This window comes from Talpa europaea (genome assembly GCF_964194135.1).
Source record: "Talpa europaea genome assembly, chromosome: 14".
Classification (NCBI taxonomy): domain Eukaryota; kingdom Metazoa; phylum Chordata; class Mammalia; order Eulipotyphla; family Talpidae; genus Talpa; species Talpa europaea.
In genome coordinates, this window is record NC_140082.1 from 3,244,415 (window position 1) to 3,261,662 (window position 17,248).

The following is a 17,248-nucleotide window of genomic DNA, read 5'->3' on the forward strand; positions in this document are numbered from 1 at the left end:
AATTCAGAATATCAAAACAGTCTTGAAAAAGAAAAGCATTTCAATTTCTGCTCAAAGCTTACTACAAAACTTCAGTAAGGAAAGCAGGATGGTAACTGCATCAGGAAGAGAGATCAATGGGATAAAGGAGACGGCCCAAGAATAAGTGATCAGCGTCTTCAAGTTGATTGATGACAAGGGTGTCCAGACCATTCAGTGGGGAAATGTAAGCACATAAAAAGAAGCTTAGGGTCTCCCCGGTGGCGCAGCAGTTGAGCGCTGGGTTGCGAAGCTGCCTGCGGCCTCTGCAGCGCCGGTTCAATCCCCAGCTGCTCCCCAGCCACCGGAGGAGGGTCCCACATGGCGCGCAGACCTCTCCTGCCGCCCGCTGCTCCCCTCAGCAGTGTACTTCGGTCCTTCTGCCTGCTCTGCTCCCAGCTCTGGCTCTGGTGAATTCTCTCACCCTCCCGCGCCTCTGACTGTAGCCAGTGCATGTATAAACAAACAAACAAACAAATAAATAAATAAAACATGCCTCTATTAAAATAAAATAAATAAAAAGAAGCTCAACTCACAATTCATAGGGGAAAAGCAAATCAAAACCACGCGATATTGGGCCTCCCTGGTGGTGCAACGGGTTAAGCACCGCGCTATGAAGCAATCCACAGCCTCTGCAGCATGAGTTCGATCCCTGGCCGGCCAGGGAGCAACCTACATGGCGCAGCAGACCTCTCCTGACTCCCTGCTGCCCCCCTCAGCAGTGTGTTTCAGTCAGTCTGCCTGTTCTGTTCCCTGCTCTGTCCCTGGTGAATCCTCTCACTCCCCTGCACCTCTGGCCTGTACCCCAGCTCTTGTATGCATAAATAAATAAACCTTTCAAAAAAAAAAAAAAAAAACAGGGCTTCCCCTGGTGGCGCAGGTGGTTGAGCGCTGGGCTGCGAAGCTGCCTGCAGCCTCTGCAGCATTGGTTCGATCCCCGGCCCCCAGCAAGGGTCCCACATGTCGTGGCAGGCCTCTCCTGCCGCCCGCTGCTCCCCTCAGCCGTGTACTTCGGTCCTTCTGCCTGCTCTGCTCCCCGCTCTGGCTCTGGTGAATTCTCTCACCCTCCCGCGCTTCTGACTGTACCCAGTGCTTGTATAAATAAATAAATCTTTAACAAAAAAACAAAAAGCAACCATGTGATAGCAGTCGTTAGTTTAGGTTAGGATGTCTAAAATAAAAAAGTCGGGCCCCGGCCGCCGGCAAGGGTCCCACAAAAAAAAAAAAAAAAGTCAAGTGAGATGATAGCAAGTGTTGGTGAGTTTATGGAAAGTTGGAACCCTGATACACTGCTGCCGGGTATGTGAAATGGTGTAGCCACTATGGAAAGCTGTCTGGCGGTTCCTCAAAAAGCAAAACACAGAATCATCTGACCCAGCAAGTCCATCCCTGGCTGTAGCTGAAGAAAAGAAAACATATGTTCATATAATAACTTATACACACATTTATAGCAGAATTATTCATAGTAACCCCCAAGTGGAAACAACCCAAATGTCCATCAACTCAAGAGTGCATAAATGGACTATGATCTATCTAGACAGGGGAATATTATTCAGCCAGAAAAAGGAGCAAAGCCCTGATAAATGTTACAACATGGCTGAGCCTGGAATATATGTTGCTGCGTGAAAGAAGCCAGGCATAAAAGGTGACACATTGCATGATTCCATTTATATGAAATGCACAGAATTGGTTGCCTAAAACTAGAGGTAGTGAGAAGTGATGAGTGACTGCTACTGGGATGGGGCTTTCTTTTCGGGGTGACAGAAATGTTCTAGAATTAGACAGTGGTGATGGTTGCATAACTGCGGGAATATACTTACAGTGACCAGTGACCGAATACTTAAAGATGATAAATTTTAGGCCATGTGAATTATATCTCAATTAAAAACAAAAGAAAAACATTTTTCTTTTTTTTTTTTTAATATATATTTTTTTTAATAGAGGCATGTTTTCTTTCTTTCTTTATTTGTTTGTTTTGTTTATACATGCACTGGGTACAGTCAGAAGCACGGGAGGGTGAGAGAATTCACCAGAGCCAGAGCGGGGAGCAGAGCAGGCAGAAGGACCGAAGGACACTGCTGAGGGGAGCAGCGGGCGGCAGGAGAGGTCTGCGCGCCATGCGGGACCCTCCTCCGGTGGCTGGGAAGCAGCCGAGGATCGAACCGACGCCGCGGAGGCCGCGGGCAGCTTCGCAACCCAGCGCTCAACCGCTGCACCACCGGGGAGGCCCAGAAAAACATTTTTCAATAATGATCAGGATTTATTTTTTATTTTTTTAAAGATTTATTTATTTATTTTACATAAGAACTGGGGCACAGGTCAGAAGCGCGGGAGGGTGAGAGAATTCACCAGAGCCAGAGCAGGGACCAGAGCAGGCAGAAGGACCGAAGTACACTGCTGAGGGGAGCAGCGGGCAAGGCAGGAGAGGTCTGTGCGCCATGTGGGGTTCACCCTGGCCGGCAGGGAATCCAACTGGCGCTGCAGAGGCCTTGTACAGCTTCTCAGCGCGGCGCTCAACAGCTGTGCCACCGGGGAGGCCCATTAAGATCAGGATTTAATGTGAGGGATGTACATCCTGGTAAAGAGACAACGACATAGAGAGCAGTCCAGAACATTTTCTGAAGGGACAGTGCAGGCTACAGGTGTGTGCATTCTTGCTCCAAGCAAACAGAAGCCTAGTCAGTTAGTAGCTGATGGGGCCAGAATTAGGAGCGGGAGGTGTGTCTCTCAGGAGTGCTCTTCCTAAAGCTTCAAACGCAGCTTTTTTTTTTTTTTTTTTTTTAAGGTTTATTTATTGGGCCTCCCCGTTGGCACAATGGGTTGAGCACAGCGCTGTGCAGCTGTCCGCAGCCTCTGCAGCGCCGGTTCAATTCCCGGCCGGCCGGCCATGGAGAATCCCACCCGGCGCAGCAGACCTCTCCTGCTCGCCTGCTGCTCCCCTCAGCAGTGTTTTCAGTCCGTCTGTCCGTCAGTGCCTGCTCTGTCTCTGGTGACTCCTCTCACCCTCCTGTGCTTGTGGCCTGTACCCCAGCTCTTGTATAAATAAATAAATCTTAAAAAAGATTTTTTATGCATTCAAGAACTGGGGTGTAAGCCAGAGGCGTGGGGTGGGTGAGAGGCCTCACCAGAGACAGAGTGGGGAGCAGAACAGGCAGACTGACCGAAATCCACTGCTGAGGGGAGCAGCGGGGCGACAGGAGAGTCTGCTGTGCCGTGTGGGTCGCTCCGTGGTCCGGGATCCAACTGCGCTGCAGAGGCTGCTGACAGCCTCATAGGTTGCCTCTTCACCCCTTGCTCCACCAAGGAGGCCCTCAACCGCTAGCTTTTGTGGCTCGAGTGCTTACAATCTGGCTGGGCTGAATTAGGACCCACAGAGTGTAAAAATACATATTTGGTTTTGAAAAAAAAAAAATGTCAAAAGGATAAACAGAACGCGAAGTTCCTCAATAATTTCTTTACGTTACAAGTTGAAATCCTACTGTTCTCTGTTGGTAAACCAGACATTAGGATTCATTTCACCTGTTTCTCGTTCACTTTCTGAGGTGTGGCTGGGACAGTTTAAAGGACACACCCCGGTGCGGTATTTGCAGCGGGCGCCAGGCCCCGGGGGGCCTGAATCAGCGTGGTGACCGGAGCTGATTTGGGTAATAAAATTTCAGGGAGCACCCTGAGCCGACCAGCCCCGACGGAGGTGCTGACCTGGGCCCTGGGGGGAAGGCTGGGCGGGCGTCGCCCCTCCCGCGGGGGGGGGGCTGGAGCACCCAGGCGGGGAGCACCCAGGCGGGCCTGGAGAGCTGTGCCCTGTGAAAGCATCGGCAAAGCCGTGCCAGGGAAAACGCCGGCCAAGGACGGGATTCCTGTGTGTTCCGAGGTGCTCTGCTCCTTCAGCCTAACTCCAAGAGACGGCACCTCCAGACGCGGCACCTCCAGACGCGGCGCCGGGCACCCCAAGGACCGACGACGAGGGCGGTTCAGGCGGATGGCAGGGCCGGGCGGGGTGGGAGAAGGCAGGGGAACGCACCCCCCGAGGGCGGGACCCCCGAGTTCTGCCGGCGTCTCCGGGGTCCGCCCCGACGGCGGCCTCAGGAGGTGCCCGCGGCCGTCGGGGCGCGTCCGCGGGGCGGGGGCTCCGGGCCCGTCGGCGCCAGGGAGGCCCCGCAGGGCCGGGAGCCGCCGGGTGCGGGCAGGGACGGGGCTCGTCTGAAGTCAGCGCGCCGCCCGCAGGCCGGGGGCGGCCCTGGCGTCTGGACTGCTCCACGCGCTGGGGGCACCGCCCGCCACCATTTTCTCAGGTAATTTTCCATCCCCGCCCGCGGGCGCGGGCGCGGCTCCTGCGGGCCCGGACGCGGCTCCGGGCGGGGCCGGCGCGGCGGAGGCGGGGCCCCCGCGGGCCCGGGGCGCGCCGGGACCCCCGCCCCCCAAACTTTGCCAAGTTGCCGGGCCGCGGCGCGCCCGGAGGCGCGGGGCGCGGCCGCGGGCGGAGCCGCCCCCTGACGCCGGGCCGCCCCCTCCCGGCCCGGGCCGGCCCCGCTGGCGCGGCCCAAAGTTTGCGGCCGCCCCTGCGCGCCGATGTATGGGCGAGCGGCGGCGGGAGGCCGGGGGGCGGCCATATTTGCCGGCGCGGCCCGCGCCGCCCACAACAAAAAGTGCGCGGGAGCCCGGCGGGCGCTCGCTCGGGCGCTCGGACGCGGGGCCCGCCTCGCCCTCGCCCGGCCTCGCCGCCGCCCCCGCGCGCCCGGCCCCGGCGCCCCCGCGCCCCGCCGCCGCGGGGATGTCGTACAAGCCGAACTTGGCCGCGCACATGCCCGCCGCCTCGCTCAGCGCCGGTGAGTGCGCGCCCCGCGCGCCAAGTTGGGGCCCGGCCCGGCCCGGCCCGGCCCCGCGCCCGGGGGCCCGCGGCGGCGGGGGGGGGCGGCGGTCCCGGCCCGGGGCAGCGCCGCCGCCATGATCCCGGCGCCCGCGCCGCAAAGTTCGCGGGGCGCCCCGCGCTGCCGGGGCGCGGGGCCGCGGGGGCCGGGCCGGGCCGGGGCGCGGGCGCCGCCGCGGTCCCCCCCAGGCCGGCGGCCGGGCGGCGCGGCGCGCGGGCGGGGGCGCTTCTCCGCGGCTCCTTTTTCCTCGCGCGCGGGCGGCTCGGCGAGGGCCCCTGCCGGCGGCGGGAGGGAGCGGCCGGGCCGCCGGGAGCGGGGCGCGGGGCGCCGGCCGCCGGGAGGGAGCCCGGCCGGGGCCCGGGCGGCGGGGGGTGCACGTGGGCCCGGCCTCGCGGGGGTCGGGCCGGGGCGCGGCGCGCGCGGGGGGCGCTTCCCGGCGGGGCGCGGGCGCGGGGCCGGGGTCACCGCCGCGCCGGGACCGGGTGGTCGGGGGTGCGCGGCCTGGCGCGCGCCGGAGCCGGGCGGCCGGGATGGGGCGCGCGGGAGGCCCCCCGGGCTCGGGCGTGCGCCGGGCGAAAGAAGTTAAGAGGAGCGGGGGTGCCCGAGCGCCAGGGGCGGGGGTTGGGGCCGTCGTTTGGGCCCCGCACCTGGAACCCCCCAGTGGCTGCTGCTAGAAGCCCCCTTCCCGCAGGGCCGGGCGGGGGGGGCCCACTCCCCACTGCGGCCGCAGCCGGGCGTTCCGGGAAAGTCCCGCACAAGTTGTCAGGCCGTTGTGGCTGTGCTGGGCGCCTGCTCCCGGGACCCAGGAGCCCTGGGGAGGTGGGGGGGGAATTCGGGGTTCGGCGGTGACCGGCTTTCTCCCCCCACCAGGGTCCGCCTTCCTTGGACACTTGTTTGGAAACAGACTTCCAAAAGCAGGGACGCGGGGCTGGCACAGCCCGGGGGGAGGGGGGTGGCCTTGCAGGTCAGAAATGCCACGCTGGCAGCTGCCCCAGGCGGCAGGCCTGGTCCCCGGAGGCTGACTGCACAGCTCCCCACATGCCAGAGGGCCCCAGAAAAACGCAGTAGATGCCTCGGTATGTTTAACTTCTAGGACACAGATGGGGGGCTGGAAAGGGTTAAGGTTTCGGGTGCTGAGGGGGCGTCCTATTTTCAGGGGTGCCCTCACCCCCAGCAAGCAGGCAAGCTGCCTCCAGATGTTCTCCACTCCCCCCGGGTCTGCAGACCTTGTAGTGCCCGGCTTGGCGGCCCAGGTGGGATTTCTCCCGCGGGCAGGGTCTGCCCGCCTGCACCGGGAGAGGATCTCAGGCCTGCCCTGGTGTAGTTAGGCAGGGACCCTAAACTGGGACCATGGGAGACTGGGGTCACAGAGTGACAGGTACTCCCTAGGGTCCCTCAAGCCTGCCCCTGGCCTGGGCTGGCTGACACCCATGCGCAGCCTTCCTTCTCTCTCCTGTGGTGAATTTCCGGAGGAGTCCTGAGCCCCCAGATTTCCTGTGTTTGGGGGGCCCACCCTCATCCCGGTGGAACCCTTTGGAGAGCTCCATCTCCCCCTGCCATTTGCATCCAAGATGGACTCTCCGCTGCCGCTCCTCCGGCTTCCTTGTCATCATCCCTCACGCCCTCCAGCCCTGCCTCCTGCTCGCGGGTTGCCAAGCCGCGGCCTGGCCGGCGGTGGCAGTGGCGGAGTTAGACAAAGCCCCCGCCTCCCCGCCGGAGAGCCCCCCCCAGGCGCCCCAAGTGGCGGGAAGGCCGCCAGCTCCCCAGGCCCAGGCCGCTCTTTGTCTGGTGTGGGGGCGGGGAGCTGCGCCTGCCCCAGGAGCTGCTGGCCTCTGCCAGGCCCTCCCTCCGCCCTGGGCCTCCCTGGTCCCCAGCGCACTGTGCATTGTCTGAGATGCGCAGAGACGACCCAGTGCCCGCCCAGTCTGGTCTCTCGGGGCCAGATGCGGTGCCCCTCCAGCCTCCCCGTGTCTGCAGGAGGGAGTGGGCATGAGTGGAACTCAGGGCCCTTCTGCCAACTCTTCTCCACACACCCCTGACAGTGAATAAGTGGCTGGTGCTAGCAGGGAATTGGGGTCACCTGCTGTTACGCTGGTGGGAAAGTCTGCCCTGAGCTGTCGCCGGTTCCCCCTCCAGCCAAAACGGGAGATTGCTCAGCCCTCTCCTTGAGCTCCCGGAACCCCAGCACTATGCACCTGTAGGGTCTAGAGCATCTGCACATCCTATTGGGATTCCTTTCCTCGAACAGATGGAGAAACTGAGGCCCAGAGAGGGAAAGGCCTTATCAAAAGTCACACAGCCGGGAGTGGCCCAGCCAAACCGGCTCCTGGTCCGGTCCCTTGTCTGGGGTGAGAAGCAGGTACCAGGAGGTGAGAGACACTGAAAGTGCAACACAGGGAGGCTGGAGGGGCTGGCCTGGCCTGGGCTGCCAGGGAGTTGGAGCCTTCTAGATGCTTCCGGGTGCTGTGCCAGGATGCATGCTGCCTCTCCCTCCCCCGTCTGGCAGTTGGCATCCATGCCTTCCCCGGGCCCCGGAGGGGGCTGTGGCGGGGTTGGAACCCCGGCCTGGGCTGCAGCGCCTGAGCTGCCCAGACCACATGCCTGCCCACATCAGAAGGTCCAGGAAATTGGGGTTTGGCTGACATGGTGAGGGGACTCACTGCCCCAGCCCTGTGTCTGGCCCTGCCCCCTCCCCCCTGCCTCTTTGTGTATGTGGGAGCCATCCAGAGCAGCATGCCTTGGTGCAGGGGCATGGCACCCCCACTTTGGAAGCTCTGGGCAGCACAGGTGGGGCTGAAGCCGGGCTTCCTCCCTGGCCTCCATGCTTGAGTATGACCCTGACCCTCTGGGGAGTCCAGGGCAGGCAGGGGACAGGGACAGATGGAGGGTGGTCACTGACTTCTGTGCTGTGTTCCCGGGGCAACTCCCACCCTCGCTGGTCTCTCCCCAGGGAGGGCTCTGAGGTTCTCGGGGTGCCTTCCAGTTCCCTCAGCCTGAGCTCCCGAACTTCTCCCCTTCCCTGCCCCTCCCCTTGCCTGCCCAGATGAGCAGCTGGTGGGTTTGCCCGGCCTGGCACCAGCTGTCTGTCCCGCGGGCCAAGTCTGCAGAGTCCACCACGTGCGTGAGAGAGAAGGGTTGGTTCTGGGGGCGGCAGGCAGAGGGGAGCCGCCCCTGGGCGGGCGGGAGGACGGGCAGTGGCTGGCTGCAAGGAGGCTAGGTCAGCTCTCCATGGTTACCGCTGCCTGTAACGCCGCAGGATGGCCTTTACCTGCTAATGGCCACTCGGACGCCATGATGGGTGTGCTTGCATCCAGCTGTGGAGCGGGAACCATGCCGTTCCCAGTGAGGACCTCCCCAAGCCTGTCCAGGTGGCTCCCTCTGCTCCCCTTAGCGGGGGGGCGGGGGGGGCGGGGGGGGCAGCTGAGCCAGGCTCTGGGCCCCAGACCTGGGACTCCCTCTCTGCATTCCATCAGCAGGACCTTGCCCCTTCTCTTTTGGGGTACAGCGCCAGATGCCATAGAATCAGGCTGTCAAGAGTTCTGTCCCTTTTTGGGGAGCCACAACAGGCTCAGAGAGGTTGAGGGGCTTATCTGAGGACACACGGCGAGACCGTGAGGGACTTGAGATTCCAGGCGGGGTGTCTGGGGCACAGTGTGGTCTCAGGTCTTGCAGCCCTCATGTCTTCCTCACCTGTGGTCTTGGCCTGGGTGTGGACCAGCCCCGGGGCAGCGACGTGGCTGTAGATTATGAACTGCTGGGGTGCAGGACCCAAGAGAAGGGGCCTGGCGAGGATTAGGCTAATAGCAGCAGACTGCAACTGGGTGCCGATCCTGACTGCATGGGTGGGGAGAGGCTCTGTGTGACGAGTGGTGGCCTGCTGGCTATTGATAGGTTTAACCTCAGCCATGCAGGCCGAGTGTCTGGGCCCGCACACGAGCAGAGCAGGCAGCGTTGGCGGCTGGCGACGCCTGAGTCCTGGGCAGGCACACAGCTGCAGGCCGGAGTCCTCGCCTTGGGACAAGCAGCCAAGGCCTGGCGAGTCCTGACTCTCCCTTGTTGCCCTTAGCTGGGAGTGTCCACCCGCCTTCCACCAGCATGGCCACGTCCTCCCAGTACCGCCAGCTGCTGAGTGACTACGGGCCACCATCTCTAGGCTACACCCAGGTATGGCAGCAGGGGTGAGGTGTGGCGGGAGGGGCTCTGGGGTGACCTGGGTGTGTGCCCCACATGCTGGGAGGGGCATCCGGAAGAGACAGAGAAGTGTTGGGGCGGAGCGTCATGTTCAAGATCCAGGGATCAGAATGGAGGGGTGACAGGTGGCAGGGTGTTCCAGGGGTGACACTGGGAGAGCCACAGGTGACACGGGGGTGCTGTGGGAGAGCCCCAAGGCAGGCGGGAAGCCCCGAGAACTGCTGTTTCTGTTGGGGCCAGCACCCTGCTGTGCCCCTGGTGGGGCGCCTTGCTCCTCCTGCCTGGGACAGAGGGGTGGGGGACCCTGTGCCCTCCATCATGCCACGGCTTGGGGTCCCAGTGAGGAAGAGGAGGACCAGCCGAGTATTGATGGGTCCAGATGTGTTTCACCAGGGCCGGGGCTTCAGAGCCCTGCACTGCACCTGCTTTCTACCTGGCTCCCCACTTGGGTGGACAGGAAACCGTGACCCCCACGTGGCCGCCTCGCTGAGACCCGGTTCCCTCCTGCCGGGTGGGGTTGATGCCTGCAGGCCCCCCAGTGGGCCTGTCGCTGACTCTGCAGGGGTGCGTGGCCCGAGCGACCCCAGTCCAGGGGCCAGCTGCACGGTTCCCTCCCACGCTGGAACCCGGCCACGGAACCTGGCCATCTTCCGAGGTTGCCCGGGAGGCGCTGGGTTGAGGCGGCGCCGGCCATGGCCCGCCGGGCGGTGCTGGGCCCGGAGGAGAGGCAGGCGCGGGCCCGGGAGCGGGACGGCCCGCAGAAGCCGCGGTGGCGGGAGGACGGGCGGAGGCGCGGCCTGGAGAGACAGCGCAATGCCCTGGCCACGCGGCGGCGGCGGGAGGCGGGCAGGGAGGACCGCGAGGCCGAGAGGCGGTGCCGGGGGGATGTGGAGGAGCTGGGCCAGGAGCCGAGGGCCCGGGAGGCCAAGCAGCAGAGGCGGCGGCAAAGGCGGGAGAAGCAGGCGAGGGCTTTGGAGAGGGCACCGGGGCCGTGCGGAGGGCAGCGCCAGCAGCCGGAGGCGGAGTTGCGGGCACGGGCCCTCTGAGCAGAGCCCCCCTGGCCTGCGTGGGGGCTGTTGTGGGGGCTGGAGAGGGGGCTGTGGGGCTCCTGCCGGTGGGGACACCAGGCTGGGGCTTGGCTGTCCCGCTGCCTTCCCCCCGTCCTGCGCCTCGTCTGCCCCCGCAGCCCGGGAGTGTTTCGTCTGCTGGGCCCAAGAACATCCGTGGTGGCGCTTTCTCGTCAGGACAGGGGTGTCGTCTTGTCCTTGGAGAGGATGAAAGCTCCCGGCGGCGTGGGCGGGAGGCAGAGACCCGGCTCCCAGGGGGGAGGCCCCAGCCTGGCCCAGCTCCCTCTGGCTGCCCTGGACACCCACTGACCGCGGGCTGGGTCAGCTGGGGTTGATCTGCGTGACCCCCCTTCTGACCCTAGGGGACTGGGAACAGCCAGGTGCCCCAGAGCAAGTATGCCGAGCTGCTGGCCATCATCGAGGAGCTGGGGAAGGAGATCAGACCCACGTACGCGGGGAGCAAGAGCGCCATGGAGAGGCTGAAACGAGGTGAGTCTTGGGCGGCAGACTCCCTGCTGGGCGACCCCCAGCGCTGCTCCTGTGACTGTTTAGGGAGATTTCTCCTGAGGACAGGGCGGGGGGGGGGGGGGGGGACTGGGCCCAGGCTGCCGCCTGTGACAGCTACTGGGCAGGTGAGCCGGCGCAGTGGGCTGTCTGCCCTTGGGCCCTGAGGGGCAGGGACTTGGCCGGTGGTCCTCACGTGGGGCTTCTCGGAAGGCGGCCCCAGCCTGTGCCAGGCTCGAGCTGCCAGGCCAGCCACCTGCTCGGCGGGGCCGTTGTATCCAGGCTGCCACCACCCTGGTCCCAGGAGCCCCGGGAGGGTGCCTCCTCCTCCAGCGTGAGGGCATGTTCTGGGGCCTGCCTGCCCTCTGCTTCTGCACCTCAGGGCAGGGCGGAGGGGTTGTGGGGAGGCAGAGGGAGAGCACTTTGAAGTTCTGTCGTGACTGGAGAGGGACGGGGGAAGGCCACGCAGAAGAGGTGACTCCCGTGCGGAGTGGCCGGGCGGCTGACTGCAGGAGGAGGTTAAGTAGGCTGTTACCTCGTGAAGGAAGGGGAGTGCAGGGGAGAAAGGGCTTCTATTTTAGAAGGTGGCAATTCAGAGCAGCAGTGGCCTAAGTGCCAGTTTAATCTTGGCAGGGATTTGGGGGTTCTTAGAGAAGCAACTTGGGAGAAAAATTAGAGGAACGTTCTTGGTCATAAATTTGGGGTGTGGGGCTATGATTCGGCTGTGCCTGGCTAGGCTCCCCTACCTGCTGCTGTGAACACCTTTGTGAAGAGACTGCTGGCAGCGCTGGGTGGGGGCTGGGGGGAAGTGGGGGTGACAGACCGAGGCTGGGAGGGGGCCACAGCATGGCGTCAGAGGAAGCAAGACAGCTTTGATAAGGAGTGCTGTCTACTCGAGTGGCAGTCCCTGGAAGATGGTGGACCCCAAATCTGACTGACCATCTGCACCCCCAAATGGCTGGTGGTTCAAGTCAATGGGGGACTAGCCAGTGGCCACATCCCGGGCTGCCTGGTGGTCTCTGGAACCCTGACTGGCCTAATAGCGGGGAAGGGTTGCTCAGGGCTTGACGGGGGGCAGTGCTGTCCACAGGGCAGCAGACTGGCCAGGGAGGACCGCTGTACTTTTTTTTAATGGTTGGAAACACCCATGACTGTGGAATACGTGAAAATGGTGAGATTCGCTCCAGGTCAAGCGTGCGCGCTCCCAGGAACACGCCACCCCCTCGGCTTAGTGCGGGGCTGCTTTGACCGGTCAGCGCAGACTTGGGTGCTATGCCTGAGTCCGTGGCCTGCAAAGTCCAAAGTTTTTGCTGTCTGGCCCCTTCTAGAAAGAGGGGTCTGAAGCTCTGAGATGAGATTTGGGGGGGTCATTTCCAAGACCCTTGGAGTTCTGTCTTAGACAGCATAGAGGCCTGATGTCTGGTAAAATGAGAGCAATTTCATGACTAGTGATCTCATTTTTTGCCAGTGGAGGCAAAGCAAAACCAGAAAAGATAACAGATAGGCAGGGGTGTCCTCAGTCAGGAGGACAAGGTCGGGGGGTGAGGGGGCTTGCCACGCCGAGCAGCCACCTTGCCTCTAGCACTTGCAGGTCGCCTGCCGCTGGGTTCAGATGAAGCCAAAAAAAGCAAGGATGGAGAGCGTGGCGTCTCCAGGGTCGGGCAGGCCCAGGGAAGTTGGGTGGAGACACATTGGCTCCCTCTGCCCGGCAGCACGCCATGGAGGGCACCGGCGGTCACCACCTGGAGTGCGGGACGAGTTTGAAGAGTTTGCAGGGAAGGGCTTGGGGAGCACCTGGGACCGGCCTGTGCCTTTTCAAACCACTGGAATACTTGGGTGGTTTGATGCAGGTCCCGAGTTCCCTTGGGGGGCGGGTGGTCTCTGGCCGGGCTGGGAGGGTCCCTCTTCGTCCTCTGGAACCCAGCTCTGCCTGCCGCTCCCCAACGTCTGCTGCTCTTGCAGGCATCATTCACGCCAGAGGGCTGGTTCGGGAGTGCTTGGCCGAGACAGAGCGGAACGCCAGGTCCTAGTGGCCTCCCTCCCCTGGAAGCTTTTCCATCTTCTTCCAAGACAAGAAGTTACAGTTCATCTCCCCTCTTCAGAAGAAACTCTTGCTTTCAAAATGGTAACAGTTTGGTTTTCCTCCTGTGTGCCTCCCATGATTCCTTAGGCTCTGACCCTACTACTGTCTCTAAGATGGAGAGAAGATGTTGGCAGTGGATTAGGGCTCGCATTTTAAATAGTTAGCAACGCCCAGGTTGGTTTTTTCCCCCAAGCATTGATGCTCAAGATGCGTGTCAGGTCACCTGTCCCACCGCAGACGGGCTGGGCCAGGTCAGCCTCTTCTGTTACCCAGAGGGCCTTTCGTTCCTTTCCGTAAGCTAACCCAGCTGACGAGGGTGCTCAGTGCCCACCGACAGCACCTTCCTTAGGGGCCGCGCCTTTCGTCATACAGCGTAGATTCTGCTTCATGTAACTTCTTTTTTGCTTAAGCATTTGCATGACAATTAGTGCTTTGAAGTCAACTTAAAAAACGCACAAGTTATAAATACAGAAGAAAGAGCAACTGCCAAGTTACCAAGCCTGACCCCGAGGCGTTCCCACGGAGACTGGACACAGGTTCCAGCTCTGCCTTTCTGGAAGTTGGTCCAAACATCTGGAAGAAAATGACTAAAACCGTTTGCATCTTTGTATGTATTTATTACTTGATGTAATAAAGCTTATTTTCATTAACAATTCGTATGAGGATGTGGGTTCCTTCACCTCCTAAGTGGTGTTTCAGAGAAGAGTTGAGGAGTATTGTCAAGGGGTGTTTTCCTGCCAGACCCAGACCCCGTGTGTGGTGCTGTGATGGGCACAGCTGCTGGGCGAGGACAGGGACACTGCCCGCGTTGTACCTGCCCGTCTGCATACCCGCCCCTGGGGTGGACCTGCCCGTGTGCGTACCCGCCACTGGGGTGGACTTGTGCCCTGGCTGATGCAGGTGGATGCCGGGACAAGGAAAAGAAGATTGGGGGCTCACTGCTGACTGCCTGTTGCCCCCGTGGTTGGGTCACCCCATTTCTGGGCACTTAGCCTGTGAGCATCGCCCTGGGTGGCACAGGAGTCTGTCATGTGACGTCACCACCAGCTACACCTGGGGCTCCCCGGGAGAGCCTCCTGCTCTGGTGCTGGGGAATTGCTGGGTGTGCTGGTTCCGTGGTGGTCTCTGAGGGTGCCTTCCAGCGGGGTTTGCTATGGTTTGACTCTTCCTCAGGTACTAATTCCACGCAACGACGATTCGCCTGGCTGAGGGGCAGACTGAGACCCGCGAGGGAGCTGGCCGGTGTCACAGGTAGGTGGCGAGGCCTAGTCCGCCACACAGGGCCAGCCGGGCCAGCCAGCTGACAGTGCTGGGCGCAGCTGCAGGAGTGAGCCCTGAGCCTGCCGGGCCTTTCGACTCCCGGGCTTTTTCCTTGTTTTAGGAATGGGCTCCAGATGCGTCCTAACAAGCTGCGCCATTAATCACGCCTTAGAAAAACTCCAAACAATGTAAAGGTCAGACCCAGTTGGGTGATGGTATTGAGCAAATTCATAAGCAAATCAGGTTTCCAGAACCTCATTTCTTAGAAGCCCACTAGTAAATCAACTCACAGGGAATGACACGTATATTCCCGCATCAGAGAGGCTAGTTGGCAACATCCGGACTGTTTAGCTGACAGGGTAAATACCCCCAAGGTACAGCTTGTGAATCGTCCTCCATCTTGTTTTTTGTTCCCTTCACCTGACCTGAAGCTGATGGAGGTGCCAGGCCGCTGCATGGGGACGCCCAGCAGACAGGGTGGCCCCCAAACATGATTTTTTTTTTAATAGAGGCATGTTTTATTTATGTATGTTTGTTTATACAAGCACTGGGTACAGTCAGAAGCGCGGGAGGGTGAGAGAATTCACCAGAGCCAGAGCGGGGAGCAGAGCAGGCAGAAGGACCGAAGTACACTGCTGAGGGGAGCAGCGGGCGGCAGGAGAGGTCTGTGCACCATGTGGGACCCTCCTCCGGTGGCCGGGGAGCAGCCGGGGATCGAACCGGCGCCGCAGAGGCCGCCGGCAGCTTCGCAACCCAGCGCTCAACCGCTGCGCCACCAGGAAGGGCTCCCCTCCACCCCCCCACCAAACATGATTAATGTTTGATATGAATACTTTTTAAAAGGTTGTTCTAGTTTTAGTGCTCTTTTTTTTTTGTTTAGAGAAAAAAAGTTTATTAAGGAGAAAAGGAACAGAAATAAAGTGAGACTCCCAAGACGGTGGAACCAGCTTGATGATGATAAAGCTCACATGAGCACGTAGTTCAAAACAGTAAGACGGCCTCCTTGTGAGTGTACCTGAAGCCTCTCCCGGGCTGTACCCCGAGGGTAGCCCTCCCCCAGCAGTGGCCGCTTTCCTTTACAGCAATAACCTATTCACGACTTTGTTCTTGAAGTGTGCATCTCGACGACGTTAGTCCACCATGCGAAGGCCTGGATGACTTTTACATCTGTCAGAAACGGTCCTTTCAAAGATTCGACAGTAACGCTGGCGACGGGACTGGTCACCTCAGACCTGCAGCGCCTGGCAGGCTGCGGCTTCCTCAGTGGACATTCTTACATGATTCCCATTGTTCTTTCAGTAGTTTCTTCTTTGCGAGGGTCTCCTTTGTTCTTTTTTTCTTTTCCTGCTTTTTCTTCTCTGCCTCTCGCTTTTCTCTGTAAACAGGGCTGTCTTCCCCGTTGTAGAAGACGTCCACTTTCTCTTGAAGGATTTTCCGAGCTAGCTTTCGGTTCTGATCCACAGATCTTGTCTGATGGCACTGAAAGGGAGAATATTTTCGAATGTGAAGACCACAGGATGTTCTGGACAGAACCTCAGAAATCATCCAATTCAGCCTGGTCACTTTACAGAGGGAACAGGCCTGTGAGGCAAAGCCACATGTCCAGAAGCGCAGTGGTGACAGGACAGAGGCTGTCCCATTGCCCCTTCCTGCCTCTGCTCTGCTGTGCCAGGTGGCTTTCGCTGTGCTCGTGAGGACAAGAGTGTGTGCCAAGCTGCTCAAGCCGGTGCCGGCCACAGTCCTGTGACACTGAGGTGTCACTGTCAGGATCACTGGCACACACGCCTGCCTCAGCCATCTCCTCTCCCCCGTACCCAAAAGCTGGTGCTGCCCATATGTCCTCTGGCAGTTCCACTGAAAGGCAGGGGGTGACTACTAACACCAGAGACGGAGCATGTCACCATGTAGAGGCCTTGTGTTTGCTGAAAGCTGCTGCCTGACCAGAGCCTAGTTCTTTTTTTTAATCAAAGATTTATTTATTCATACAAGAGCTGCGGTGCAGGCCAGAGGTGCAGGGGGGTGAGAGGATTCTCCAGAGATAGAGTGGGGAGCAGAACAGGCGGATCTACTGAAACACAGTGCTGAGGGGAGCAATGTGGGTCAGCTCCCTGGCTGGGGATAGGGGATAGAACTCGTGTTGCAGAGGCTGCAGACAGCTTCATAGTGCTGAGACTCAACCCCTTGCGCCACCAGGGAGGCCCCAGCCTAGTTCTTTATACAGAGAAGGGCAGACTCCTGTGGCCATGGTGCCCGGCATCTTTCTTCTGAGACTGAAGGCTCTGCCTCCACTACCTCGCCCCTCCTGCAGAAGGGCAGGTGTCACTGATGTTTACCAAAGGGGACTGAAGGACACGGAGGCCTTTCTAAAGTGAATCAGCTGGGTCCCTGGGGCTGAGCCAGCCAGCGTTGCTGCTTAGGGACTTGGAGCCTACCCAGCGCCGCAGAGCCCTCTGCAGCCAAGCTGCTGCACCAGGCCTGTGCTGCCTGCCAGCCTTAGGGTGGCAGCAGGATCCTGGGAGGAGGCTGGGAGCCTTGGAGGCTCTGCCCTGGGGAGGACAGGCCCAGGTGCCCTGCTGCCCAGCCGGCGTGGGCACTGGCTTCCACTCACTGCCAGCTGCCACCGTTCCCGCCGGGTGACAGCTACCCTGGGCCTGGCAGCCGTTAGAGCAGCGCCCGCGCTCTTCCCTCTACCTTGACGACGACGCCCGAGGGGACGTGCTTGAGCACCACGCAGTTGCTGGTTTTGTTGGTTGCTTGGCCCCCTGGACCATGTCCTTTGACAAACTGCTCTTCGAGATCCCCCTCGTCCAGGGCCAGCAGAGCAGGGTGGTCCTTCTTGCCGGCCCGCTGCACTGGAGGGGCTGGGCCTGGGGAGAGCCAGGCTGGCTTCTCCCACAGCTGCTGTCCCCAGGGCGCTGCGTGCAGCCTGGCCAGGCAAGCTGGAAAGCGGAATAAACTCTGGGTACTCATTGGGCCCGTGGCTGAGCCTGGTCAGCACCTGCATTGGACAAGAGAGACAGCCTTTCAGGGAGAGGCGCATGCTCTGGACTCAACACCACACCTCAGGTTCTGAGACCACTTCAGAGAAACCCATTCAATGCTGACCCCCACCGCCTCCCACCTGCCAGGAAATCAGGAAGGCAGGTTACTTGGCCACATGCCCCCCCCGCTCCCCAGCCCTTGCACCTTCTACTGTTCTCAGCGGTACACGCTCTGCCAGCAAGTGTTTCCTTCTAATAGACCAAAAATATCTTCAA

At 60.9% G+C, this 17,248-nt stretch overlaps 2 protein-coding genes across 3 annotated transcripts; one reads left to right on the forward strand and one right to left on the reverse strand.

Moving 5' to 3' along the window:
- Nucleotides 1–4,789: 4,789 nt before the first annotated feature.
- Nucleotides 4,790–12,678, forward strand: CDK2AP1 (cyclin dependent kinase 2 associated protein 1; the record flags this gene model as incomplete). 2 transcript variants are annotated; one of them, XM_084253451.1, is made up of 4 exons in its annotated part: nt 4,790–4,848; nt 8,960–9,050; nt 10,507–10,633; nt 12,611–12,678. In XM_084253451.1, the coding sequence occupies 4 exons, from the start codon at nt 4,790–4,792 to the stop codon at nt 12,676–12,678; spliced, it is 345 nt and encodes a 114-aa protein (XP_084109577.1). The 2 variants fall into 2 exon arrangements, with proteins under 2 accessions (XP_084109577.1, XP_084109576.1); XM_084253450.1 differs by having other exon boundaries at nt 4,790–4,844; nt 8,953–9,050.
- A 2,500-nt stretch (nt 12,679–15,178) lies between these two features.
- Nucleotides 15,179–16,961, reverse strand: MTRFR (mitochondrial translation release factor in rescue; the record flags this gene model as incomplete). The annotated part of the gene is made up of 2 exons (XM_084253669.1): nt 15,179–15,470; nt 16,683–16,961. The coding sequence occupies 2 exons, from the start codon at nt 16,959–16,961 to the stop codon at nt 15,252–15,254; spliced, it is 498 nt and encodes a 165-aa protein (XP_084109795.1). The 3' UTR covers nt 15,179–15,251.
- Nucleotides 16,962–17,248: the final 287 nt, after the last annotated feature.